This window comes from Erpetoichthys calabaricus, chromosome 2, assembly GCF_900747795.2.
Source record: "Erpetoichthys calabaricus chromosome 2, fErpCal1.3, whole genome shotgun sequence".
Lineage (NCBI taxonomy): Eukaryota > Metazoa > Chordata > Cladistia > Polypteriformes > Polypteridae > Erpetoichthys > Erpetoichthys calabaricus.
Window position 1 is genome coordinate 20,834,351 of NC_041395.2, and position 27,348 is coordinate 20,861,698.

The following is a 27,348-nucleotide window of genomic DNA, read 5'->3' on the forward strand; positions in this document are numbered from 1 at the left end:
TTCACACACAGAACCCCAGACATGTGGACTAAGTGACCAAGTAGTGTGGTGGACAGGACGACACCAGGAGCATTCAAAATGTGACTTGATGTTAGTTTAGAAAAATTAGGTGGACAGAATGGAGGAGCTCGTTGGGCTGAATGGCCTGATCTCATCACATTTGTCCTGATGAAAGCCCCCACTGCTGCCACCAATTCTTTGCCCCACAGGCTTTAAACTGAAAATGGATCGGACTTTATTAAGACTATCAGTTATTATTAGAAAAGACTTCAAGTGCCAGATTACCTGAAAATAATCACAAATGAAGGATCCCAGTTCCGTTTTCAACAGTTGCCTATGGATGGAAAAATAGAAAGAAAAAAAAAAAGATTATAAACCTGCAGCAGCAACAACAACAACCGGCAGACAGCGTACACCCGGACAATTAGCCCGTCCCTTTGCAGACGATATGAGTTGAGTTTTATACAAATCACTGATTTCATACGTCACCCTGAAAACACAATGAAGTGAAGCAGAATTACTAGAAACTAACCCTTCAAAGCTTTAAAATAAGCCGTGCCTCTATCCATTACTTGCGTCTTTTCATTTAATGAGGTCAAGACACCACAAGAGGGAGAAGGCAGGGAGTGAACCCTGGCAAGGAGGCCATTCTATCATAATGCATATGTTAAGAAATGGCGTCTCCAGTTTTTGAGGAAGCAAGAAAGACCAGGAGATAAAACTGTGAGACTAAATTCACAGTGAAGCCAGTTTTGAAAAATCAGAACTCAAACTAGGACCCCAATGACAGATGTGCAGGGGTTCAAATAGGAGTTAGTCAGTCAGTCATTATCCAACCTGCTATGTCCTAACACAGGGTCACGGGGGTCTGCTGGAGCCAATCCCAGCCAGCACAGGGCGTAAGGCAGGAACAAATCCCAGCCCACTGCAGGACACACACAAACACCCACACACAGGACAATTTAGGATCACCAATGCACCTAACCTGCATATCTTTAGACTGTGGTAGGAAACCCACGCAGACACGGGGAGGACATGCAAACTCCACACAGTGAGGACCCAGGAAGCGAACCTCAGGTCTCCTAACTGCAAGGTGGCAGTGCTACCCACTGTGCCACCCTCAAATAGGAGTGTGGTGCCAAAATGAAACCTCCTGTACCACTTGGCCTGCTGCTGGAATCAAAGGTAATTACCACTAAAGACTTGCCATTTCAGATGGGACCACCATCATGTCTGCAGGGGATTCAGGATTCAGACCCCTTCTGCACACTTTATCATGTTGTAGATCTCCTTCCAAAATGGAGACATCTGCCATTTTTATCCATCAATTTTCACTCAGTAGCCCAAAGTGACAAAGTGAAGGCCCGTTTTCAGGCAGGATTGCCAGTCAAACTGAAACCTGTTATTCATAATAGTGTGCGGACCCTCTGCTGTGGTCCTCCATGCTGTGCTCAGGTGCTTTAATCCTCCTTGAGATGTTTCTAGAACTTGACTGGAGTCCAGCTGTGACAAACTGAATTGAGTGGCCATCATTGAGAAACTCACACTTGTGTCCCACCTGTGTATCTGTGGGCCAACAATTCACACGTCATGTCAGGAACTCTCTGAAAACCTGTGGTGGTGAGGCAGAGATCAGGGTGAGGGGGTCACACCATTTCTAAGGGTTTGAGTGTTCCCAGGAGCCCAAAGGCCTCAACAATTGTGAAACGGACAAAAACATTTCTAAAGCTTTGAAACACAGTGGTCCTCAAGAATTATGAAACGGAAGAAGTTTGGAGCCACCAGGACTCTTCCTAGATTTGGCCACCCAGCCAAACTGAATAGCCAGACAAGAAGTGTCCTGGTTTGGGGGGGAGCCTGGAGGCAGGTTGTTTGGTCTGGGGGGTCTCCAAGAACCCACTGGGCGCTGTGGCGCTGCTTCAGAGGTCCTCTGCTGGGATGGAAGGAAGGACCTGTCAAAAGGATGAGCATCTGAGCAGCGAGTGTTTATGGTAGAGGGGCTTATAGAAACCACTCTCGAGTGAAAGGCGTTACGACAGCCCGCTCGGACAGGGAGGTGACTGAGAACCTAATGTTCACTCCAACAGAGCTTCTGTTAATATGGGAGAAGCTGTCAGAAGAAAGGCCATCTCAGCAGCACTCCAGCAATCAGGTGGGAAGCCAGTCTTCATTAAAAGGCCAATGGCAGCCCACCTGGAGTTTACCAAATGGCATCTGAAGGAATCTTGAGATCCTGAGAGGAAAAGATTCTCTGGTCTGAGACGACAAAAATGGAACTCTTTGCTAGACGTAGTGTTTGGGAGTTCAGGCCCAAAGACCAGGCACTGCTCACCACCTGACACCTGGTGGCACATAGTGACACGTGGTGGTGGTGGCAGCATCATGCCACGACTCTCAGTGGCAGGGAAAGGAAGACGGGCCAGAATCGATGGTGGAAGGATGAATGAAGCCAAGTACAGAGCCGGCCCAAGTGGCCACGGCCTCAGACTGGGGTGACGGGTCATCTGACAGTTCATGTGACCCAACGCATACAGCCAGGACAACACTGGAGTAGCTTCATGACAAGTCCATGAGTGGCCCACACGTGCCCCTCACTGACCATCTGTGGAGAGACCAGAAGATGGCGGCTCACAGACACTAATGGGGCCTGAGAGGATCTGCAGGGAAGAATGGGACAAATCCAGGAGAGCAAAGTTTGTAGAGACTTGGCCAAGAATATTCAAAGCTGGAACGGCCGCCAAAGGGGCTTCTACAAAGTGCAAAAATAACAGTCAGGATGTTTAATGAATTCCTTTTAATGAGTTTGTAAACCTTTCTGAAAATGTGTCTGCACTTTGTCATTATGGGCTATTGAGTGTAGTTTGGCTCATTGTCTCCATTTCAAATCAAGTCTACAACACAATGACGTGTGCAGAGAGTGGGAAAAGGGGGTCTGAATCTGCTCTTTAATGCACAGACAGTACACATTTAAACATTTCTCTCCATAAACACATAAATCAGGTTAACGTCAATAGCCTTTTTTTCTGGCTTTTTCGGCTTTGACTCTAAATGAGACTTTGTGTGTGCGTGTGAGTGTGTGTGTGTGAGTGTCTTAGTGTGAGTGTATGTGTGAGTGTCTTAGTGTGAGCATGTGCGAGTGAGTGTGCGAGTGACTGTGTGCGTGTGTGTGTTTGGGTGTGTCTTAGTGTTAGCGTGTGTGAGTGACTATGCATGTGTGCACATGAGAGTGTGTGTGGATGTGTGTGCGCGAGTGACTGTGTGTGTGTGTGTGAGAGGGTGTGTGTTTGTGTGTCTTAGTGTGAGTGACTGTGCATGTGTGTGTGTTTGGGTGTGTCTTAGTGTTAGCGTGTGTGAGTGACTGTGCATGTGTGCACATGAGAGTGGGTGTGGGTGTGTGTGTGTGTGTGTGAGTGTTAGTGTGTGTGTGTCTTAGTGTGAGCATGTGTGAGTGTGTGAGTGACTGTGCGTGTGTGTGCACGAGTGTGGGTGTGTGTTTGTGTGTTAGTGTGAGTGTGAGTGTGTCTTAGTGTGAGTGTTTGTGTGTGTGTGTACACATGAGTGTGTGTGTGTGTACACATGAGTGTGTGTGTGTGTGTGTGAGTGTTAGTGTGTGTGTGTCTTAGTGTGAGCGTGTGTGAGTGTGCGAGTGACTGTGCGTGTGTGTGCACGAGTGTGGTTGTGTCTTAGTGTGAGTGTTTGTGTGTGTGTGTGTACACATGAGTGTGTATGTGTGCGAATGTGTGTGAGGTTGTGTATGTGTGTGTGTGTGTGTGCCCGATGCTGCCAAGACAGGACAAACGAAGGTCCACAAAAGATGCTGTCAGTCCGCAGCTTTTCTTGCAGGATCGGCAGACTCGGCAGACAGAGAGACTCCCAGTTTTGCTCCATTTCTTATCCCAATGACACAAAAGGTTTAAACTCACCAAATACAATATTCACGTTTTAACCCTGAGTAACGCATTCAAGAACAAAAAACTAATAAAACCAAAAGGACGTTTATTTAAAGGTACGGCGAGCAAACAAGAGACTGTCAACGTCCATTTATTTACAGAGCACATTTAAAACGACCTCAGTAATGCTGTAGCCAAAGTGCTTTACATTAAAACATACAATGAACATAAATGAAATAAATGGAAATAAAGTACAATAAAATGAAATATGGCCAGCAGTGAGATAAAGAAGAAGATGACTCAGAGCAGGACAACCATCAGTATCAGTGAAGGTCACTGAAAGCTACAGAACAGAAATGTGTCTTCAGTCTTGTGGTTTTCTATTACCAAGACCCCCAGTTTGGCAGATGTTAGACCCCCAGACAGGCTCCTTACCTGATGCTCTCGTTCAGAAGGTACAGCTCATTGTTCTGTAGGCCACCGCCTTGAAAAACCTTAAAAACGGCTGACTGGACACTGAAGGAAGAGAAGAAGAAGTTACCTTGGAGCCTGCTGTAGCGTTACAGTACACACACAGTGTGACACACACACGCGCACACACAGAGGCATCGGAGGTGGTCAGTGGGCTTGACCAAGTGTGCTGTTACACCATATCAGGGGTTGAAGATGTGTGCTAACACCTTTTCTCCTTCTTCCACAGTTCCTCGGAAGGGAAATCAACTTAACAGATCTTATAGTTCCTCTACAGCCGGGGGTCCCCAACTCCATTCCTGAAGGGCCGCAGTGGCTGCAGGTTTTCATTCTAACCCTTTTCTTAATTAAAATCCATATTACTAAACGAGAATGGTAAACTGGATATGGACGCAGGGACCTGCCCGTGGACGCAAAAGACATAGTGCGCAGGCGCCACACAAAGCCCCCCTCCACTAACAGAAATATGAAATGAGGCAACGCGCCCATAGCACACAAAAAAAAAGGAGTCAGACGCAGGCGCCACACAAAGCCCATAGCACACAAAAAAGAGGAGTCAGACCCACGCCCCAGAGTGAAACGGGACAGACTATGGAGTCCACAAAGGGTCACCCATCAAGCCTGAGATTACAGCTCAAAAAACGAAAGAGCAACCGCAAGCAAACACCCGACATCATACCAAAACAACATATTTGAATCACCATTATCCCTACCCCACAATGAAATGGGACATACTACGGAGTCCACAAAGGTTCACAAATCAAGCCCGACATATTACGGAAAGCGAATTGTGGTACAGAAAACGGCAGATACTACGATAGGAGCATTCGCCTACAACGCGCATCTGAAATCAACGTACACACTACACAGCATAATCCACGCACTTCTAAAAAGCCGCACGCGGACACCCGACGTCATACATAAACAACAAGAAACCGGACTACACTACATATTGGAATCACATTACAGTGATGCAATATTAACAGGACAACCACAGATAACACAGGCGCAACACCTGATGGGTAATAATAAGAAGAAACGAACGCTCCGTATTAAACATACGTCATCTGAACACATACAAACTATACAGCATAGGTGAATCTCATTACAGTGATGCACTATTAACCGTACAACCACAGAAAACGCTCCCTATTAACAGTAAGTGCGATCATCCTTATTACTTACCCATATTACTAACGATAAAGAACAGACAAGTCATGAATTCACGATCACGGGTGCAAAACGATACGGCTTGAGTAACGGGACCACAAAGACGAGCCCGCATGAAAAAAAACAATAAACGTAGGCGCCTACAACGCGGTTCTGAAACCGCGGAAGAAAAACTGTCTCAGCTCCAAAAACAAAAAGCTCGACTAACACAGATACAGAAACGAGCCCAAATGGCCAGATACAATGAACGTAGACACATGCAGCGCGCATCTCAAACTGCGGAGGCGAAGCAGGCACGGGTTCAAAAGAAAAGAGCTCGAGTGACAGACATACAAAAACGGGACCGACGGGAAAAAATCAATGAACGCAGACGTCTACAACACGCGTCTGAAATGCCGGAAAACAAGCAGGCACGGCTCCAAAAAGAGAGAGCTCGACTGACCGGGATACAAAAACGGGCCCGGCTCCATTAAAAACAATAAACGCCGGCGACTACAACGCGCTTCTCACACAACACAAGCAAAGCAGTTACAGCTCCAAAACAACACGTCCCAAATACTGGACATACAACAACGCGCCTCTCAAACGGCACAGACAACACATAAACGTCAAAGACAGTAACGACAAACACCTGCTAAACAATTCCGCCAACTGGCTGACAACGCGTTCTATAATGAGTCCACTATTAATGAAAATTCATTGGAATAATGAATGTCATCTTCAATCATTGTCATTCACTTAACTTCCCTGAAGAAACAACTGGCAATACAACTAATGAGTTTACACGTTGTTGTCAAAAGGGTCAAGTTAGACTGCCTCCTTTACATGAATATCCTGAATATCTACAGAAGCTTCTAACTAACGATGTGCTTGAAAGTGAAAACTTTATGAACTGCATTAGATCCTACAATAGTTCATTTGCTTTTGCATCTACCGGGGTAAATATCAAGCCACCAGCTGGCAATGGCCCATACTGCTTTCGCGTTTGTGGACAAATATTACATCGCATTGGAACAGTGCACCCTGAAACAAATCACGAACGCAACTTTGCAGAAATATACATCTTAGATCCAGATGACGCAATCTATCAACGAGTGAACCTTCCTGAAAACAATGCACGGAGCTTATAATGAGAAACGTCACTAAGGTCATAAACAATCACCCATTAGCTAAGTCTATAAAACTGCTACATGAGGTTGAAAGAGAGGCCAATACAAAAGTAACCTACGGCTGCCCGGCGGGCACGGGTTCAAAACGCCAGGGGTAGGCGAATGAAGCAAGCAGGGGGTGGAGCCCCCTTGTCAGATCTAATTAAGAAAAGGGTTAGAATGAAAACCTGCAGCCACAAGGGCCCTCCAGGACCAGATTTGGGGACCCCTGATCTACACAATGCCTGATGTCACTTCTGGGTGCAGCCCATCTGACCCGCCTCTTCCTAGAACCCCCCATAAAACTCTCTCACTCTCTGTTAATTTGAGTCTTGACTTGGACTCTGTCTATGAAGGCTACTTGGATTTCTGTTCCTGCCTTTTTGAATTGTTTCAAGTATACAGGGTGGACCCCCAAATATCCTTTTTGGCTTCTTTTGTCTCATTACAATGGGTACTGCAGTTCATCTCTAAGTCCTTCCCATCGAGTGTCTAAAATTGAGGTCTCTTTTCATGGAGTGTAGCACCAGCTGGATTTAGAAAAGGCAGAGGCACCTGAGGCCAAATCTGTAAGACACGCTGAATAGTGGAAAACTTGAGAAAGTTCCAGAAAGACATCTACTGTGCTTAAATAGATACATGTGAAAGTCACTATATAATAGACAGTTATAAAAGGCACTATATAATATGATACATAGATGGATAGATGTGAAAGGCACTATATATATGATCGATAGATTAGATATGAAAGGCAATATATAATAGATGTGAAAGGCACTATATAATAGATAGATGGATAGATGTGAAAGGCACTATATGATCGATAGATGTGAAAGGCACTAAATAATAGATAGATAGATATGAAAGGCACTATATAATTAGATAGATGGATAGATGTGAAAGGCACTATATGATAGATAGATGTGATGGGCACTAATAGAGATATAAAAGGCACTATATAATATGATACATAGATGGATAGATGTGAAAGGCACTATATATATGATCGATAGATTAGATGTGAAAGGCACTAAATAGATAGATATGAAAGGCAATATATAATAGATGTGAAAGGCACTATATAATAGATAGATGGATAGATGTGAAAGGCACTATATGATCGATAGATGTGAAAGGCACTAAATAATAGATAGATAGATAGATATGAAAGGCACTATATAATAGATAGACAGATATGGGCTTCGGAGTTGGTGAGTTTACTTGTGGTTTGCTCAGCTTGTCCCTTTTGTATATTTTGGAGTTTTGCCCCCCTTGCCCCGTTCTGTTTTTTTTTTTTTCGGACCACCCTATTTAGATGTTGTTCACCTTGGATCACTTTTTTTGGCAACTCCATTATGCCTTTTGTGCTCTTTGGAGCTTTACAGTGTAAAAGAGCATTTTGTAAGAATAAATCTTTTGATTTTATAAAGACCCTGCATTTGCCTCCTTATCTAGCCGGGGTTTTGACCAGTAAAGTGGGTATTATTAGACGTGTTTTCCAAACTGTTGGGACTCTTCAGTGCTTTAGGACTCTTAAATCATAACAATGACATTCACTCAGAGAAGAACATTCGGATAGAAATGCCTGGTGTGCTCCAGTCCATCCAGTCACACAGAGTCGGACTCGACCAGACCTCTCTTTAGATTAAGCCGCATTGTCGAGTTTTCAGTGCCGTCCCAGAGTTTCTGTGTTGTTTTCGCTGCCTCCTTATTGTTTGCTGTTGCTGCAGGTTTGGTGCCAACTGTGAATTAAATTAGTTTACTAACAAATTGATGTCATTCATATAAATACAAAGTAACAGTTGTAGGGTAGACCCCTGATGGACTCCACCGATATCGTTACCCCTTTTCTCCTCTGATGTGTATTCTGCTTGATATTCTCTTTAATGATTTGTTCTGTTTTTCACACTACAATTTGCTACTTGAGATTCTTGTCTCATGTCTTGGCTTGTGTTTATTAAATCTCCTCTTTCTGCTTTTCGACCTTGGCTATTGATTGATTGATTGATTGATTGATGAATTGATTGATTGTTCCATCTGCTGATTCCATCTTTGTTCATTATGACTGCTGCCCTGGTGCTGTTAGTAGAATCACGTCATTGTGGAAAGGCAGAGTCCAGTTTGTCAGAATCAGAGTTCTCTTTATTGGCCAGGCACACTAATGTGCACTCGGAATTTGTCTTGATAGTGTTGGTGCAGCATGCAAGGACAACTCAGAATATAAAAGATAAATATAAGAAGATAAAATGATAACATATGATGCAGCATAGAAGGGAAATACAAAAAATAAAGGGATAGTAGGATTAAAATGTCCAGGCCGTCCAGTGTGCAGGTCTACGTAGATATGGAGTAGAAGCTCAGGCCTGATAAGTCACAATTAGTTGACGTGTTGTTTCAACTCTCACTGCACGTTTGCTGGAGGGAAGTCTTTGGAGCAGGTGAGTCAGATCAGTAAAGATCTTAATGAAGGCCCATCTTCCTCACCCTGGACTTCAATGTGCGGTGAGTAACAGCCTATGGTCCTGTCACAGGCTCTGATGATGTGCTGCACGTCAGCCTCAGCACCAAACCAGACAGTCAGAGATGTGAGCTCAGAATGGACTCGGTGATTGTGGTGTAGATTTGGGCCAGTATTGCTTGAAGGGAGATTGGTCTTCCTCAGGTGACGTAAACACAACATTCTCTGATGGGCTGATTCTCAATAATGCATGTGATGTTTTTGTCCCATTTAAGGTTTTGTGACAGCACGGTGCCCAGTAATTTAAAGGATTCTGTCATCCCAATGGCTGAGCCATTAACATGTGAGCAGGTTTCCTGAAATCTATGATCATCTCCTGAGATTTTTACTTTCTCGTATACAAAGTATGGGCATAGTATATTAATTGTCCAAATATTTGATGTTGAGATTTTGATGAATCTCGATGTTTTAGACCTCCCTGACTTGCTCGTATACGAGGTACAGGGTAAGTATTGGAATCCTCCAATAATTCCATTTTGAGATTTTGATGAATCTCGACGTTTTTAGACCTCCCGGAGTCCAAAAATACCATGTGTGTGTGTGTAAACATGATAACCTGAGTATGCTTTCACTTAGGTCAACCAAATTTTGCTTACAAGAATTGGTGGGACCGGACAGTCTGTGGACTGTCTCCTATGTTGTGCTCAGCGTATGGTCAGGTTTCATTTTTTACTTTCTCGTATACAAAGTATTCGGAAAGCATTGTAATCGTCCAAAGATTCGATGTTGAGATTTTGATGATTTTGAGTGTACGGGCATCTCACATGTGAACGGTTTTAGGACGAGCGACACCTATCCTCTTTAATAAAACCCCTGTGTGCGTCCAGTGTCCGTGTGTCTTCTGGTGAAGTGCGCATGCGCGGGGCACGGTGCGATGCTTCAAAGGCCGCCTGACGCGTCACACAAGACAGAGAGGGCGGGACCTATAAAATATCGCGCGGCAGATCCAATTGGATTTCGGTAAATGAGGTTAAAACCTAAAACAGAAAACACGAAAAATCCAATCGGGTACTGAGACGCGGAGACCAGCTTCCCCATTGTTGTGCAAGTGTTCACTCTGAGGATGTCAGATTTGCGATTAAGAAAGCTTGGGCCGGTAAAGTGTAAAGTAAAAGTAGATTTATTTTCGCACACATTACATCAGTTGCTGGGGAGAATCTGCTGATTGCCCACCGTTGTGACAGAAAATTAAACGCATATTACGGACAGCAAAGCCAGTATTACCGTCAGAGAAAATTACAGGCATTTTACGGAAAAAATTTAATGAGGTAAAAGGTCCCTTGCCATTTAATACAGGCTGTTCCTACTAATGTTTATGGACTACTGTTCTAGCGCCTGTTATTGTAACGGGCTTAATGTCTTGTTTTTAATAAAACTACTGCAATATGTTGACACCAATAAAAGACTAACCTTAACGACAAGCAGTTCATGCTGTCATATAAGTACATGTATCTAGTTAGTTGCGTTAATAAGAGCGTAGAAAGCACAACGTATCGAGCGTGCGGCTGTCCAGGCGAGAGCGCACCTTCGTGCAGAGTATGCCAGCCGCTGAGAAAGCACGCTCTGCCTCCACTGAAGCAGGCGGCACAGTCATCAGATACTGATACACTTGTTCTAAACAACGCCCACGCTTGCCGTTGCTCTGAAACACCGCCATTTCAGCTTTTACTGATGCATCCAGTTTCTTGTCATCACCCTGTGATGGCAAGTTTCTTAGCACAGATAATGAGGATGCAACAGACTGACGCATTGCAATTTCAAGTTGCTGTTCAAAGCTGTCAACAGCACAGATGTCAATGAACTCTGCCCCGTCCCGGCATTCGTGAGCTGCAGAGTGCGGACACCTCCCAGTCCACTGTGCTCAGTCTTAGTGGGAGCCGGGAGACTGACTGCTGCTGGTCTGTTGTTGACTGAATTAATGAGCAACACACTACACCGTGGGCCAAAAAACGTGCCACTTAATTATTTTCAACTATAACTCTGTTATTTCTTGATCGATTTTTACACTTTTACACGCTATATATGCGAGGTTGGCCGTTCCCGTTTACAGCAGTTTCATTCCCGGGAATGAAAAATGTCCGGGAATCCCAGGATCCTGGTAATTGGGAGCCCAGGAATGGATTCCCTAGATCAACAGTTTTCCCCAAATACTGTAGACAACTGGTCTGCACAGTACCACAGTGTGGAAGGGGAAAGAAGGTCCAAGCCCGCAGCATTTTTAATACAGGGTGAGTCAAAATTATATTAACATTTCAATGGTGGAAACAATTTATTCACAAAACATCTCTCTATTATATAAAAAAATCCTGGGACGAGACGAGACTTTTTCAGAGAGATAATTTCAAGTCCAACGAGACGAGACTTTGTGCCAGGCCCGTGGTCCACTCACCTCTCATTCGTGTGAATGCTATTGTCAGACACAGTTCCTGTGCTCTCAGCTCTTATACATTTTTACGTTTTCCTCATTTTAATACAAGACATACAATATATTCGTTTCCTTTGATATAGTCCTTTTCTGGACAATAATTTTATACATTCTAAATGAAATGTTAACAACTAAGCGAAGAAGAAAGGGCAGGGCATCGAAAAGAGAGAAAAGAATTCAAAAAACAACAATAATAATTTAAGTGCAAATTCAGAAAATAATAATCAACCTGGACCAAGTGGAATTGAAAACCTAGCAGGTCCAAGCAGGGGTGGAAATAAAAGACAAAGAGTAGAAGACAAAGTAGATCGTCGTAAAGAGGTTCAAAAAAGTTGGCGCGATACACATACAGAGCAGGTGAGAGATTATGAAAGTAATAAAATTCAAAAGTCTCAAAAAACTGATAGGAAAGATACATTAGCGCAAACAAATGGTGAAATAACGTAACAGCGAAAAGAGATCGAATATATGAACATAGGTGATATGACAGAAGTATGTAGATATTGTTCGGCTTTAAACTTTAAGTCGGAGACTTGCAGATCGTCTAATTCATGTTGCCATCAGGGAAAAGTCGCATTTCTTCCCAATGAAGAGGCGTATCAGTGAGAATTAAAAGATTTGTTATTTGGTGAAAGTGAAATCGACAAACACTACAGGAAAAACTCCGAATATACAATAATCTGTTCGCGTTCACATCATTCAATGCTCAAAACGTAGATTTACACGATTCAGGACCATACACTATGAGAACCTGTGGTCCCGCAACAATTAAAGCTACAACAAGTTTAATTTCAAAGAAAACACAATTCAGTCAGGTTTATATTTATGATCATGGAGAAGCGATGCAACATAGAATCGAAAGAGTTAAACGATCAGACGTATTAGACATTCTACAGCCAATAATGGATACAAATCCATACGTCCAAAAGTGTCACACTTTACACGAAATTTATCTGAAAAAGACGGACAAAGAAGTTTTCTTGGATTTCTATATGAATCCAAAAGATCACACTTGCATATATAATAAACCAACATGTGATAAATTGTCTGCGATAATAGTTTCGAAAGATGGAGATATCAATGACAGAGTTGATATTCGTGTTTATCCAAAAGCGCAGCACGATTCATCGCAAGTGGCAGATCTGGGAAATGATGAGCGTGTAGGGTCCGCAGGGGGCAGAGACCCCTAGTACTTCACATGTGCAAGATGATCTACAGGATTGTCTCGGCCTGTTCGCCATCATGTTCAACACATGTACCATATGTGGCACATATACAGTACTGTGTGAAAAAATGCTGTAAACAAAGAATGCTGTCAGAAATATAAATAATGATTGTTTATTGTTATCAATTTACAAAATGCAAAGTGAGCGAACAAAAGAAAAATCTAAATCAAATCAGTATTTGGTGTTTCTACCTTTTGCCTTCAAACCAGCATCAATTCTTATAGGTCCACTTGCACAAAGTCAGGGATTTTGTAGGATTCTAGTCAGGTGTCTGATCAACCAATTCTACCAAACAGGTGCTAATGATCATCAATGTCACACGTAGGTTGAAACACAGTCATTAACTGAAACAGAAACAGCTGTGTAGGAGGCTGAAAACTGGGTGAGGAACAGCCAAACTCTGCTGCCAAGGTGAGGTTGTGGAAGACAGTTTCATGTCATGGCAAGATTGAGCACAGCAACAAGACACAAGGTAGTTCTACTGCATCAGCAAGGTCTCTCCCAGACAAAGATTTCAAAGCAGACTGGGGTTTCAAGATGTGCTGTTCAAGCTCTTTTGAAGAAGCACAAAGAAACGGGCACCGTTGAGGATCGTAGACGCAGTGGTCGGCCAAGGAAACTTAGTGCAGCAGATGAAAGACACATCAAGCTTATTACCCTTCGAAATCGGAAGATGTCCAGCAGGGCCATCAGCTCAGAACTGGCAGAAACCAGTAGGACCCAGGTACACCCATTTACTGTCCGGAGAAGTCTGGCCAGAAGTGGTCGTCATGGAAGAGTTGCAGCCAAAAAGCCATACCTCCGACGTGGAAACAAGGCCAAGCGACTCAAGTATGCATGAAAACATAGGAACTGGGGTGCAGAAAAATAGCAGCAGGTGCTCTGGACTGAGGAGTCAAAATTTTAAATATCTGGCTGTAGCAGAAGGCAGTTTGTTCGTCGAAGGGCTGGAGAGCGGTGCAATAATGAGTGTCTGCAGGCAACAGTGAAGCATGGTGGAGGTTCCTTGAACGTTTGGGGCTGCATTTCTGCAAATGGAGTTGGAGATTTGGTCAGGATTAATGGTGTTCTCAATGCTGAGAAATACAGGCAGATACTTATCCATCATGCAATACCATCAGGGAGGCGTATGATTGGCCCCAAATTTATTCTGCAGCAGGACAATGACCCCAAACATACAGCCAAAGTCATTAAGAACTATCTTCAGCGTAAAGAAGAACAAGAAGTCCTGGAAGTGATGGTATGGCGCCCACAGAGCCCTGATCTCAACATCATCGAGTGTGTCTGGGATTACATGAAGAGATAGAAGGATGTGAGGAAGCCTACATCCACACAAGATCTGGGGTTAGTTCTCCAAGATGTTTGGAACAACCTACCAGCCGAGTTCCTTCAAAAACTGTGTGCAAGTGTACCTAGAAGAATTGATGGTGTTTTGAAGGCAAAGGGTGGTCACACCAAATATTGATTTGATTTAGATTTCTCTTTTGTTCATTCACTGCCTTTTGTTTATTGATGAAAATAAATGATTAACACTTTCATTTTTAAAAACATTCTTTGTTTACAGCATTTTTTCACACCTGCCTAAAACTTTTGAACAGTACTGTATATGTTCAAAAAATGTATATGTTTATACATAGCAGTACCATTAGTGTTAATGTAATTTTCACTCCCCTGGTAGTTTGCTTTTTGAATAAACTGCAGATGTCTTTTGCAGTGATGACAGGAGGGGGAAACTGAGAAGAAGAGGAGTGTAGAGTAGTAGCATTGAGACCATCAGGTATTGTGCCATTGTCTTTAAAGTGACTGTAAAGCTGATTTCACTGATTAGCCAGACTGGGATCAGCAGAACTGCCTGAGGTTTGTTTCTTGGAGTTAGACGTCTCCAGACTGATGTGTCGTCATTCGCCGTCCCTGCAGCTCATCTCGTGTCTTGAAACGACTCATAATGGCTTTTAAATGGGAAGGCGAGTCACATTTACAGACTGTAGTCTTGTGACTCCTCAGTCACTGGAGCTGTCACCTTCAGTTAGTCATAGTGTGTGCCTAATTACAAGAGCGTTTCCGAGTTTTCAAACTAATTGGTAAAATTAAAAACTTTTCTTGCCCACCACTAATCTAGTGCATTGGGTAAGTGATATAAATCTATCCATGTTGGGTGGAGTATTCCTATAATGAGATGTGAATGTAAAAAAAAGTTACAGAGCAATCTCCATTTTATTTTATTTTTGAATTCACGTACTTGGCTGCCCTTAACAGATTTACTTTGCCCCATCTGGATGGAAGGACTTGATGCCAACCGACCTCTTACACTTTATGAACTGTGTCGACCATTAAATGAGAAGCACACATTAGCGGCTTTCACACAATTTTTATTCCTGGAAAATATGCAAAGTAGGAGCCTTGGCCGCCTTATTCGTTTCCTGAATGGAACAAATTGAGTTGGAGGCGTGTGTTTGACTGAGGTGGTCTCAACCCTGAAAGTTCCAGTCTTCAGTCTATGAGCCAAAGAGCCGAGTGCCTACCAAGTACCAGGGTGGTAAATGGCCGTCACAGGAGAGTAAAGCACACCGGGCATAGTTCAGGGGCAAAAGAAATCAGGGAGAACATCACGTGGAAGACCCCAAGTGTGCTTTTAATTAAATATCAGTGTTCAGAGAGGCAGTAAGTCTCCAGTCGTCCCTCTGAGGGGATGGCCGCTATCCCTTAAGGCACCATTCTGGACCCCATGTTAAAGCCTGCTGTATGGAATCTGGGAAGTGCATTAAGATAAAGGCTGGACTGGCCAGTGGGAGAGATGGTGCACAAGTGGGTGAGCCCCTCCATCTGATAGTCGGAGACCTGACCCTGTTTGATCAGGACCAGTGGGGCAGCTCGAGTCTGTTTTCCATTTCTTTGTGGGCTCCCTGGGCGGCACGGTGGCGCAGTGGGTAGCGCTGCTGCCTCACAGTTGGGAGATCTGGGGACCCGGGTTCGCTTCCCGGGTCCGCCCTGCGTGGAGTTTGTGTCTGCGTGGGTTTCCTCCGGGCGCTCCGGTTTCCTCCCACAGTCCAAAGACATGCAGGTTAGGTGGATTGGCGATTCTAAATTGGCCCTAGTGTGTGCTTGGTGTGTGGGTGTGTTTGTGTGTGTCCTGCGGTGGGTTGGCACCCTGCCCAGGATTGGTTCCCTGCCTTGTGCCCTGTGTTGGCTGGGATTGGCTCCAGCAGACCCCCGTGACCCTGTGTTCGGATTCAGCGGGTTGGAAAATGGATGGATGAATGTGGGCTCCCTTTGATCATTCCTCCCTTATTCAAGTCCATCATCATGCTGTAGCAGCGCTACTTAGTATGGACTTCAATTCCCAGCAGTCCTGGAAGTGCTGCTGGCAGGAAGCAAAGTAACAAGGGTCTATTTTTTAAAAAGGATCCGTAAGACACCGGAATGGGGGGTGATCATTTGTGTTTATTTGTTTCCACGCCTCACTCTCACTTCTGGATTTATATTTATGTGATTTCATCGTCTTCGTCGGGTGGGGGTGCTCCCAGTCACCTCACATCCTCGCATAACAAGTGGGACTCGGGAGGACGATACTATTCCTAATATTCAGGAGGCTGTTCACTTGATCACCATCACCGCATGCATCGGTGGGACCGGACTGTTTGTGGACTGTCTCCCATTTTGTGCTCGGCGTATGGTCAGGTTTCATTTTTCACTTTCTCATATACAAAGTATTGGGAAAGCATTGTAATCGTCCAAAGATTCAATGTCGAGAGTTTGATGAAGCTCGACGTTTCTCCCCGAGTCCAATTTACTTTCTCATAGGGAAAGTATTGTAATCGTCAAAAAATCGATTTTGAGATTTTGGTGAATCTTGATGTTTTAGGCCTTCCTGAGTCTGAAAATATCATTTTTGGAATTGTGTCCGTGTGTCTGTCTGTGTGTGTGTGTGTATATGTAAACACGATAACTTGAGTACGCTTTCACTTACTGTATATACTCGCGTATAAATCGGGTCTTGAAACCCGAAAAATCGATCATAAAATCAGACCCGACTTATACGCCCGTTCAAAAATATGCCAGTTAATTTTTTTTTAAACATCTTCTCTCCTCCAAACTCGCTCCAGTTTCTCAGACACATCAAATTTTGTTGCAGCAGTTACCAATTTCTTTTGCTACTTCAACGACTTTTAATTTAAAACCAGCTTCATATTTTCTTCTGACCGAACGCTCCATCGTAGATAAGGGATGCTCTTACGATAAAAGTATATGAGGGAGTGAGACACAAAAAAGCACAAAACAGTGCCAACATCGCTTCGGAATAGTTTGGGTATCACCGTGTGGTCACGTAGGCCGTGTGCTCCATGGTTACTCTCTCAGGTGGGCGGGTATTAGCATATCATAATCTCTTGGCCCAATAGTATGAGTTTACTGCATTTGACTTACGACCGACATTATAAAATACCGAAAATTATACTGTAAAATCAAGCCCCGACTTATCTGCAGGAGAACTTATCCACGAGTATATACGGTAGGTCAACCAAATTTTGCCTACAACTATTGGGTACAAAACGTAGATTTCTATCAACTTTTGGGTTATTTCCGCTAACCAGAATTCATGCAGTTGCCCGATTTATTCAACTTTACTTTTATAATAATTGTTCAAGGTATTATTCATTTGATTTGATTTGTTGTTGATAGTTCTTTAATGTATATGATATAAAAACATAATCATTGTCTTGCAGTTTACTCCTCAAATATCCATCCCCATATCTGAGTATACGAGAAAGTCTAAGGGAGACCACTGATGATTTAAGCAGTTAAGCAACTGTCTCCATCGGGGAACTGGGTGGGATTTGCATGTGCGTTGTGTGTTAATTATTTTCTGTCCTCTTCCTTTCTTTAATATTGCATTATTATTATCAATTCATTTGTGTTAAGTGTCTCTGCTCTGCTGATATTTGCTATCTCTCGTGTACTTTCAGCGCTTTTCCTTGTCTGTGAACCTCTCTTCTCCTGCGCGTTCCCACAAAGCCAACTTCTCAGACCCCTCTCCCATCCTCCACCCAGCTTTACACCTCCTTGTGCGTCTCTCACACTTGCACTTCCTCATTCGTTGAATCACCAAGGCCAAACTGACCAATCAGGTTGCTCAGAGAGAACGGATACGCAGACCTTAGTGTCTATTTAGGTAGACTAGCCACGGTACCTGTCAAAGACACGTGATAGTATAACCAAAAATAAATACAGTTAGGTCCATAAATATTTGGACAGAGACCACTTTTTTCTCATTTTGGTTCTGTATGTTACCACAATGAATTTTAAATGAAACAACTCAGATGCAGTTGAAGTGCAGACTTTCAGCTTTAATTCTGTGCGGTGAACAAAACGATTGCATAAAAATGTGAGGCAACTAAAGCATTTTTTTAACACAATCCCTTCATTTCAGGGGCTCAAAAGTAATTGGACAAATTAAATAACTGGAAATAAAATGTTCATTTCTAATACTTGGTTGAAAAGCCTTTGCTGGCAATGACAGCCTGAAGTCTTGAACTCCTGGACATCACCAGATGCTGGGTTTCCTCCTTTTTAATGCTCTGCCAGGCCTTTACTGCAGCGGCTTTCAGTTGCTGTTTGTTTGTGGGCCTTTCTGTCTGAAGTTTAGTCTTCAACAAGTGAAATGCCTGCTCAATTGGGTTAAGATCAGGTGACTGACTCGGCCATTCAAGAATTTTCCACTTCTTTGCTTTAATAAACTCCTGGGTTGCTTTGGCTGTATGTTTTGGGTCATTGTCCATCTGTATCATGAATCAATTTGACTGCTGTATTTAGATGGATTTGAGCAGACAGTATGTCTCTGAACACCTCAGAATTCATTCGGCTGCTTCTGTCCTGTGTCACATCATCAATAAACACTCGTGTCCCAGTGCCACTGGCAGCCATGCACGCCCAAGCCATCACACTGCCTCCACCGTGTTTTACAGATGATGTGGTATGCTTTGGATAATGAGCTGTTCCACGCCTTCTCCATACTTTTTTCTTGCCATCATTCTGGTAGAGCTTGATCTTGGTTTCATCTGTCCAAAGAATGTTTTTCCAGAACTCTGCTGGCTTTTTTAGATGTTCTTTAGCAAAGTCCAATCTAGCCTTTCTATTCTTGAGGCTTATGAGTGGCTTGCACCTTGCAGTGCACCCTCTGTACTTACTTTCATGCAGTCTTCTCTTTATGGTAGACTTGGATATCGATACACCCGCCTACCCCCTGGAGAGTGTTGTTCACTTGGTTGGCTGTTGTGAAGGGGTTTCTCTTCACCATGGAAATGATTCTGCGATCATCCACCACTGTTGTCTTCCATGGACGTCCAGGTCTTTTTGTGTTGCTGAGTTCACCAGTGCTTGCTTTCTTTCTCAGGATGTACCAAACTGTAGATTTTGCCACTCGTAATATTGTAGCAATTTCTCAGATGGGTTTTTTCTGTTTTCGCATCTTAAGGATGGCTTCTTTCACCTGCATGGAGAGCACCTTTGACCGCATGTTGTCTGTTCACAGTAAAATCTTCCACATGCAAGCACCACACCTCAAATCAACTCCAGGCCTTTTATCTGCTTAATTGATAAGGACATAACGACGGACTTGATCACACCTGCCCATGAAATAGCCTTTGAGTCAATTGTCCAATTACTTTTGAGCCCCTGAAATGAAGGGATTGTGTTCAAAAAATGCTTTAGTTGCCTCACATTTTTATGCAATCGTTTTGTTCACCCCACTGAATTAAAGCTGAAAGTCTGCACTTCAACTGCATCTGAGTTGTTTCATTTCAAATTCATTGTGGTAATGTACAGAACCAAAATTAGAAAAAAGTTGTCTCTGTCCAAATATTTATGGACCTAACTGTACAGTATCTGGTATATGCCATTGCCAGGCAACTACAAGACACCAGATGGGTGAATACTTCCCATGTTTCCTCATAATTTAAACGATGTGATTTGATTTTAAGGAATACAGTAATCCCTTCACCTATCGCGGGGGTTACGTTCCAGAGCCCCCCGCGATAGGTGAAAATCTGCGAAGTAGCGACCTATATTTATTTTATTATTTATACATATTTTAAGGCTTTATAAACCCTTCCCACACTCTTATAAACCTTTCTCACTCTCTTGTTAACCTTTCCCACGCTCTTATAAACACTTCCTATGCTCTTAAACACTTTCTACATTCTTAAACACCGCAGACCAACACTGCACACTGCATGCAGCGATCAGACGTCAATGTGTCTGCACTCGCTTTGTGAAGGGGGGCAGCTGAACTCACGCTGAGCAGAAATGGACTTTGTGCTGCTTCTGCCAAAATGCCTGCTTGTCACTCTGCGCGAGGAGTGTGTGGGTGTGTGAGAACTGAACGCACGTTCGCTCAAACCCCCCCTCCCCGGAAGCGCAGTACGCTCCTGCCACTTTGCATTGTCAAGGGGGTGGGGAGCTGAATGAACGCTAAGGAGAAGTGGACTTTGTGCTGGCTTTGTGCTGCTTGTCGCTCTGCGTGTCAATAATTTAAAAGCCTGTACATCACCAATTTTCCTGTCTCACTGTCTTGTCTTGCGTGAAGTTAAAATGTTTTATAATAGTGAGATGTTACTCATATCCTTAGCCCGACATCCACATATCATATGTGTTAACAAAGTGTGTTTTATAAGTTTACATGTGTGATAGGTATGTGGGATAGGTATTTTAAGGCTTAAACTAAAAAAATGTTTATTTATATGGTCTTTCTATATCGCGGATAAACTCCTGTTGCTGATGGGTCTGGAACATAACTTCCGCGATAGGCGGGCAATCACTTGTATTTAAAAACCCGTGAAGTCGTGAATCCGCGAAAGTGAACCGCGAAGTAGCAAGGGATTACTGTATCCTTTTTAATATCTTGTGTTTAACATTGCATGGAATCCTGAAAGAAAATCCTGGTCTCTTTTAAACAGGATATATTTGCTAAGACTTCTACATGTACCTCTTTGTGTGTCTGAACATCTGTTTACCGGTGCCATGTCTCTCAAGTGCGTTTCCGTAAGCCCTGCTTCTCTGACTCAAGGCGCCTTTCTCACCTCCTGTCTGCTTTTATACCCGCTGTCTTTGAAGGCAGCTCTCTCCACGTGCCTCATACACCTTTACTCCTCCTCATGTGTCTCACGTTCACACTTCCTTCTTCATTGAGTCACCAAAGCCAAGCTAACCAATCAGATTGCTCTGAGGGACTGGGCACACAGGCCTCAGTGTTTTATTATGTAGTAGATATAACATCTGCCATGCACTGCCTCCCTGTCCAGCGTTGTTTCCTGCCTCATGCCCAGCGCTACCAGAATAGACTGCGGCTCCTCTTAACCCTTCATTGGCTCAATCAGATTTAAGGATGTTATATACACCATTAACTGAAATTGAGGACCACAGGCAGCCCGAGTCTATCACAGCAGCACTGAGCACAAGGCAGGGGATACTCCTGGACAAGGTGCCAGCCCACTGCAGTGCCCACTCGCATACACTGTAGCACTGAGCCCATTTAGAGTCTTCCATTAGTCTAAGCAGCATATCTTTGAAAGAGGTAGAAGGAAAACTGGCATACCTGGCCAAAAAAAAAGATCGACACAGGAAGAACACGCCTCAAAGATGGTGACTGGGCCAGGATTGAATCTAAGGACGGTGTATTCATGAGTAAGTGGCACTGACCACCATACTGCCGTGTCAAGGTTTGCATGTCTGTTCATACATACACTGGCCAAATTATTAGGAACATCTGCTTATCCATGCAATTATCTAATCAGCCAATCATGCTGCAGCAGCAGTGCAATGCATATAATACTGCAGATGCAGGTCAGGAGCTTCACTTAATGTTCACATCAAACATCAGAATGTGAATAAAAATATGATCCATAATGGATGGATGGATGTTTGTGATGCACCATCTGTTGGAATGAGAAATGCAATGCATATTTCTCCGTTATATGCCATTTGGTATGGGATTTGTAAAAACAGTGTTAATGTTTGTGATGCACCATGTGTTGGAATGACAACTACAATGCATACCATTTGTTATGGGTTTTGTTAAAGCAGTGTTATTGTTTGTGATGCACCATCTATTGGAATGAAAAATGTAATGCATATTTCTCCGTTATATGCCATTTGGTATGGTATTTGTAAAAGCAGTGTTAACGTTTGTGATGTGCCATGTGTTGGAGTGACAACTGCAATGCATACCATTTGTTGTGGGATTTGTAAAAACAGTGTTACTGTCTGTGATGCACCATCTTGTTGGAATGACAAATGCAATTCATATTTCTCTGTTATATGCCATTTATCATGAGATTCATAAAAACAATGTTACCGTTTGTGATGCACCATCTGTTGGAATGAAAGAGACCTAGTAACCAGAGGGACACACAGAGACACACCCAGACACTTGTCCTTTTATTATGCTGTATATACTGTAGACACATACATACACACTCAATAAATGTAAAGAAATGACCTGGCAGTTGATGTATTGGTGGGGTTTGGGCTGTTTGTCAGTTCATATACTCTCTATAAGTGGAGGTCATGTGGCAGGTAGTGGGGCACTCAAACAAAAAGATACAAAATTCATGGGAGAAAAACAACTAAAAGGAGAAGGATGTGAGAGATGTTAGCCACAATAGTGGGAATTCAGATACTAATGATGGACTTCCTAAAAAAAAAAAAAAGCAAGCATTTTTCCAGCCACAAGTGTCACAACTCACGGTGACAGAGTGCTCTGCATCAGAAGGAAGACGTTTATTCCAGAACTTACAATAAACGTGAGCTGCTAGGGTTATCTACAGCAGCTAATTTATGTAAAAGCCGTTTGGTGACCGACACTGAGGTGACATTTTCGGACACACTAGGAAGTGGGCAGACAGAGAGCTGATTGGAGGGAGGGAGAGCCTCGGATTTTTGTCAGTCTTTTTAAGGTGGGCTTCCAATCAAATGTGTGATAGCAGGACTTCCAAACCAAAACCTAACATCTTCTAGGGTACCTCTTTCTAAACCAGGGATATCCAACTCCGGTCCTGGGGGGCAGCAGTGGCTGCAGGTTTTCATTCTAACCTTCTTCTTAATTAGTGAGCCGTTTTTGCTGCTGATTAACTTGTTTTGCCTTCGTTTTAATTAACGTGACTCAGACCTCCTTAGTTGTTTCTTTTATCTTAATCAGCAGCCAAACAACAATGAGACACAAAACAAGGCGCCACCTATCCTGAAAATAAAGAAAGGTGAAGGTCTTGGTCATGTTGGTCCGCTCAGGTCACCAAAATGTTGGTGGACTTTGAAAAAACAGAAAATCGACAGTCAGCTGTGGCAGAACGAGAGCAGCCACAAGTCCTGATATTCAATAAGGGCTTTAATTAACAACAAGAATCGGCTTCTCATTAAGAAACTGGTTTGAGTGAAATTGGCTGAAGTTTGATGTTCCAAATTAGCGGATTATCTGTTGGCTCGTTTCATGTGTCATTTCTGTTTGGCTGTCATTTAATGAAGAAACAAATCAATTCAGAGGACTGAATCCTTCAAAACAGGGATACTAAAATGAAGGGAAAAGGAATTAATTAGCAATGAAAACTGATTAGGACAAGGGTGAGAATGAAAACCTGCAGCCACTGCGGCCCTCCAGGACTGGAGTTGGACACCCCTGCCCTAAAGGCAAACAGCTTCAACTCGGGCCCCAGAGAACCCAAAGGCTGACCACTCCGACTCTACCACACTGGTCCTAAACAAAGGGGTCCTGGCCACTTTGTTCCATGGTGTTCTTTCTCACCAATGTGAACCTTTTCTGGTTACCACTTTTGAAGCAGACGTCCCCTTTAAGAGCTCCAGACTAGGTTGTCATTTGTGATTCCACCACCTGGTGGCCTACCTGGTGCATACCCGTTTACCATCATCTTCTTTACTAGCCAGAAGCCTGTCATTTGTAATTCCACCTCCTGGCATTGACATTAAAGTGGCCCAGTTTAGTCCAGCATGGCCGAGTGGTTATGGTATTGGACTTAAGAGTGCCGAAGAAAAAGCTGAGTGAAGGAAATGAAGTTTACAAAGCTAAAACAGAAAAGAATCTCAGAGTAACATAATGGACTGGTCATCAATACTGGGCTCAAGCAAGCCAGGGCTCAGGTGCTAAAAGGTGATGTGGACAAAGCTAACGCCTTGAATCAATTTTTAATAGGTTTTCCCTCCCACTGCCATCTTCTTTCAATGACCAGTCTCCACACACCGTCCCATCTACATCACCAACAGGAATGGCCAGTGAGAAGTCCACCTCTGACCATCAGTGTGGCATGTCTATACCTGAAGACCAAGTAAGGAGACAACTGAGGAGGCTACACACAGGAAAAGCTATGGGACCAAATAGAGTCAGTCCTTTGTGGTGTCGTCTGTCACCAGCTCTGTCTGTCCCTAAGAGACTGACACTGCTGTGGAGAACATTCTGCATTGTCCCTGATCCAAAGAAAGCAAATGCCTCTTCATCTAATGACTTCAGAACAGTAGCACCTACATCTCACACCATGAAGACCTTTGAGAGGCTGGTCCTGGACCGTATGAGTCCTCATGTGGCAGACCACCCGGACCCACTGCAGTCTGCCTATTGGACAAAGAATGGAGTGGAGAAGGCGATTATCAGTCTGCTCCACAAGGCTGGACAAAGCTGGCCGCACTGTGAGGGTGATGTTTTGTGATTTCTCCAGCGCTCTTCAGTACCATCCAGCCATCCTGTTAAGGGGTCAATTCAGAGACATGCAGGTGGATGAGCCTGTGGGGTCCTGATGATGGACTATCTGGGGGGCAGACCACAGTGTGTGAGACTCAAGAACTGTGTGGGCGACACTGGAGCACCACAAAGAATAGGCCTGTCTGCTCTACTCCTCACTCTCTACACCTCTGACTAGAAATAGAACAGCAGGTCAGGTCAGTTGCAGAAATTCTCAGATGATTCTGCACTTATAGGGTATTGTGTATTGATTAGGGGATGAGGCAGGGGAAGAACTTTGTGAATTGTCTGCACCTTAACGGCAGCAAAGCCAAGGAACCAAATTTCACATCATGAAAGAGCCTCTCCGTCCGGCCACTTATCATTAGAACACTCTAGATGAGAACAGGCCATTCAGCCCAACAAAGCTCGCCAGTCCTCTCCACTTATTTCTTCCAAAAAAACATCAAGTCGAGTTTTGAAAGTCCCTAAAGTCTTACTGCCTACCACACTACTTGGTCGCTTATTCCAAGTGTCTATCGTTCTCTGTGTAAAGAAAAATTTCCTAATGTTTGTGCGAAATTTACCCTTAAGTTTCCAAATGTGTCCCCGTGTTCTTGATGAACTCATTTTAAAGTCACCGTCTCGATCCATTGGACTAATTCCCTTCATAATTTTAAACACTTCAGTCAGGCCTCCTCTTAATCTTCTTTTCCTTAAACTCTAAACGCTCAGCTCTTTTAATCTTTCCTCATAACTCATCCCCTGTAGCCCTGAATCAGCCCAGTTGCTCCTCTCTGGACCTTCTCTAGTGCTGTTATGTCATTTTTGTAGCCTGGAGACTCAAACTGCACCCAGTACTCCAGATGAGGCCTCACCAGTGTGTTATAAAGCTTGAGCAGAACCTCCTTGGACTTGTACTCCACACATCAAGGCGCTATATAACCTGACAGTCTGTTAGCCTTCTTAATGACTTCTGAACACTGTCTGGAAGTCGATAGCTTAGAGTCCAATATGACTCCTAAATCCTTCTCATAAGGTGGACTCTCGATTTTCTGACCGCCCATTGTGTATTCAAACCTCACATTTTTTCTTCCTATGTGTAAATCTTTACATTTACTGACATTAAATTTCATCTGCCACAAATCTGCCTAATCCTGTCTGCTGTCCAAGTCCTTCTGTGGTGACATAACGGATTCCAAATTATCTGCTGATCCACCTATCTTGGTATCATCTGCAAGCTTAACCAGCTTGTTACTTATATTCCTATCTAAATCATTTATATTTATTAAAAATAGCAGTGGCCCTAGCACTGACCCCTGCTGGTCACCACTCTTAACATCAGCCAGTTCTAATGAGGTTCCTCGCACCATCGCCCTCTGCTTCCTGTGTCTGAGCCAATTCTGCAGCCATCTAAAACATCACCCTGAACTGCCACTTCTTTTAGTTTGATGCCCAGCCTCTCATGTGGCACCTTATCAAATGCTTTCTGAAAGTCCAGATAAATAATATCATCTGCTCCACTTTGATCGTATCCTTTTGTTGCCTCCTCATAGAATTCCAGCATGTTAGTAAAACACGACCTCCCTCTTCTGTCCCCATGCGGACTGTCCTGTCCTTGCCAGGTGTTGCTCAATCTTATCCTTAATAATTCCTTCCATTAATTTCCCTGTGATGCATGTTAAGCTTACTGGCCTATAGTTGCTTGGATCTGCCCGGTCACCCTTTTTATATAATGGGATGATATTTGCCATTTTCCAGTCCTTTAGAATCTCTCCAGTGCGCAGTGACTTCCTAAAAATATGTGCCAAGGGTTTATATCTGTACTTGCTAGCCTCCTTAAGAACTCTTTGGTAAATATTATCTGGTCCTGGTGATTTGTTTGATTTCAGCTTATTTAATCTGAGCAGTACTTCTCCCTCTACAATTTCCAAATCCCTCAGTACCTCCTTAGTAGTCCCTGTTACCTCTGGGAGGTTATCCACTTGCTCACTTGTGAACACCTCAGAAAAATGTGAGTTTAGGGCATCTGCTATTTCCCTGTCTGTATCTTTTAATCCCCTTTACTATTTCTGATGCACTTGACCTCCTCCTTGGCTGTTCTTTTACTACTAAAATACTGAAAGAGTCTCTTAGGGTCGTCTTTCGCCTTATCTGCTATATTCCTCTCCAACTGTCTGTTAGCCTTCCTGATATTCTTCTTGATGGTTGCCCTCATGTTCTCATACGCTCTACGATTCACTTTGCAGTCATTAGTCTTATATGCCTTTATAAAGCCATTTTTTCCTTTGCAACTTCTTTTTAAAATCTTTATTAATCCACTGTTGGAGTTTTTGTAGTTTCCTATTAATTCCAGATTTAGGTATGTATCTGTCCTGCATTACATGTCAAACATTTTTAAACCTGTTCCACTGCTCCTTGACTGTCTCCACATTTAAAAGCTTATCCCAGTGTATCCTACTTAGATTTTGTTGCATCTGCTCAAAATTAGCCCTACCAAAGTTCATCTTAATAATTTTAGTCTTTGCATCTGCACTCTTACAAAATACTGAGAATTGTATGATATTGTGGTCACATGACCCTACTGGTCCAATCACTTCTACACCCTCAATTCTCTCCTGATTATTACAAAATACGAAATCCAGACAGGCTTCACCCCGTGTTGGTGCTTTAACATGCTGTGTTAGGAAACAGTCACTGATTACTTCTAAAAACTCCTGCTGTTGTGCTCCTCCATCTGAAAGGTTATCCCAGTTAATACTTGGATAATAAAGTCCCCCATGA

At 43.3% G+C, this 27,348-nt stretch overlaps 1 protein-coding gene across 1 annotated transcript in view; it reads right to left on the reverse strand.

The window, feature by feature from the left end:
- LOC114645680 (proline-rich protein 5-like) overlaps positions 1 to 27,348 on the reverse strand; it is a 184,390-nt gene that overhangs the window by 25,364 nt on the left and 131,678 nt on the right. Inside the window, exons 4-5 of the mRNA XM_028793503.2 lie at positions 4,326 to 4,406; positions 286 to 334 (exon numbers count right to left, since the gene is read on the reverse strand). Of these exons, the coding sequence (XP_028649336.2) occupies positions 286 to 334; positions 4,326 to 4,406 (130 nt within the window). The remainder of the gene's footprint in view (positions 1 to 285; positions 335 to 4,325; positions 4,407 to 27,348) is intronic.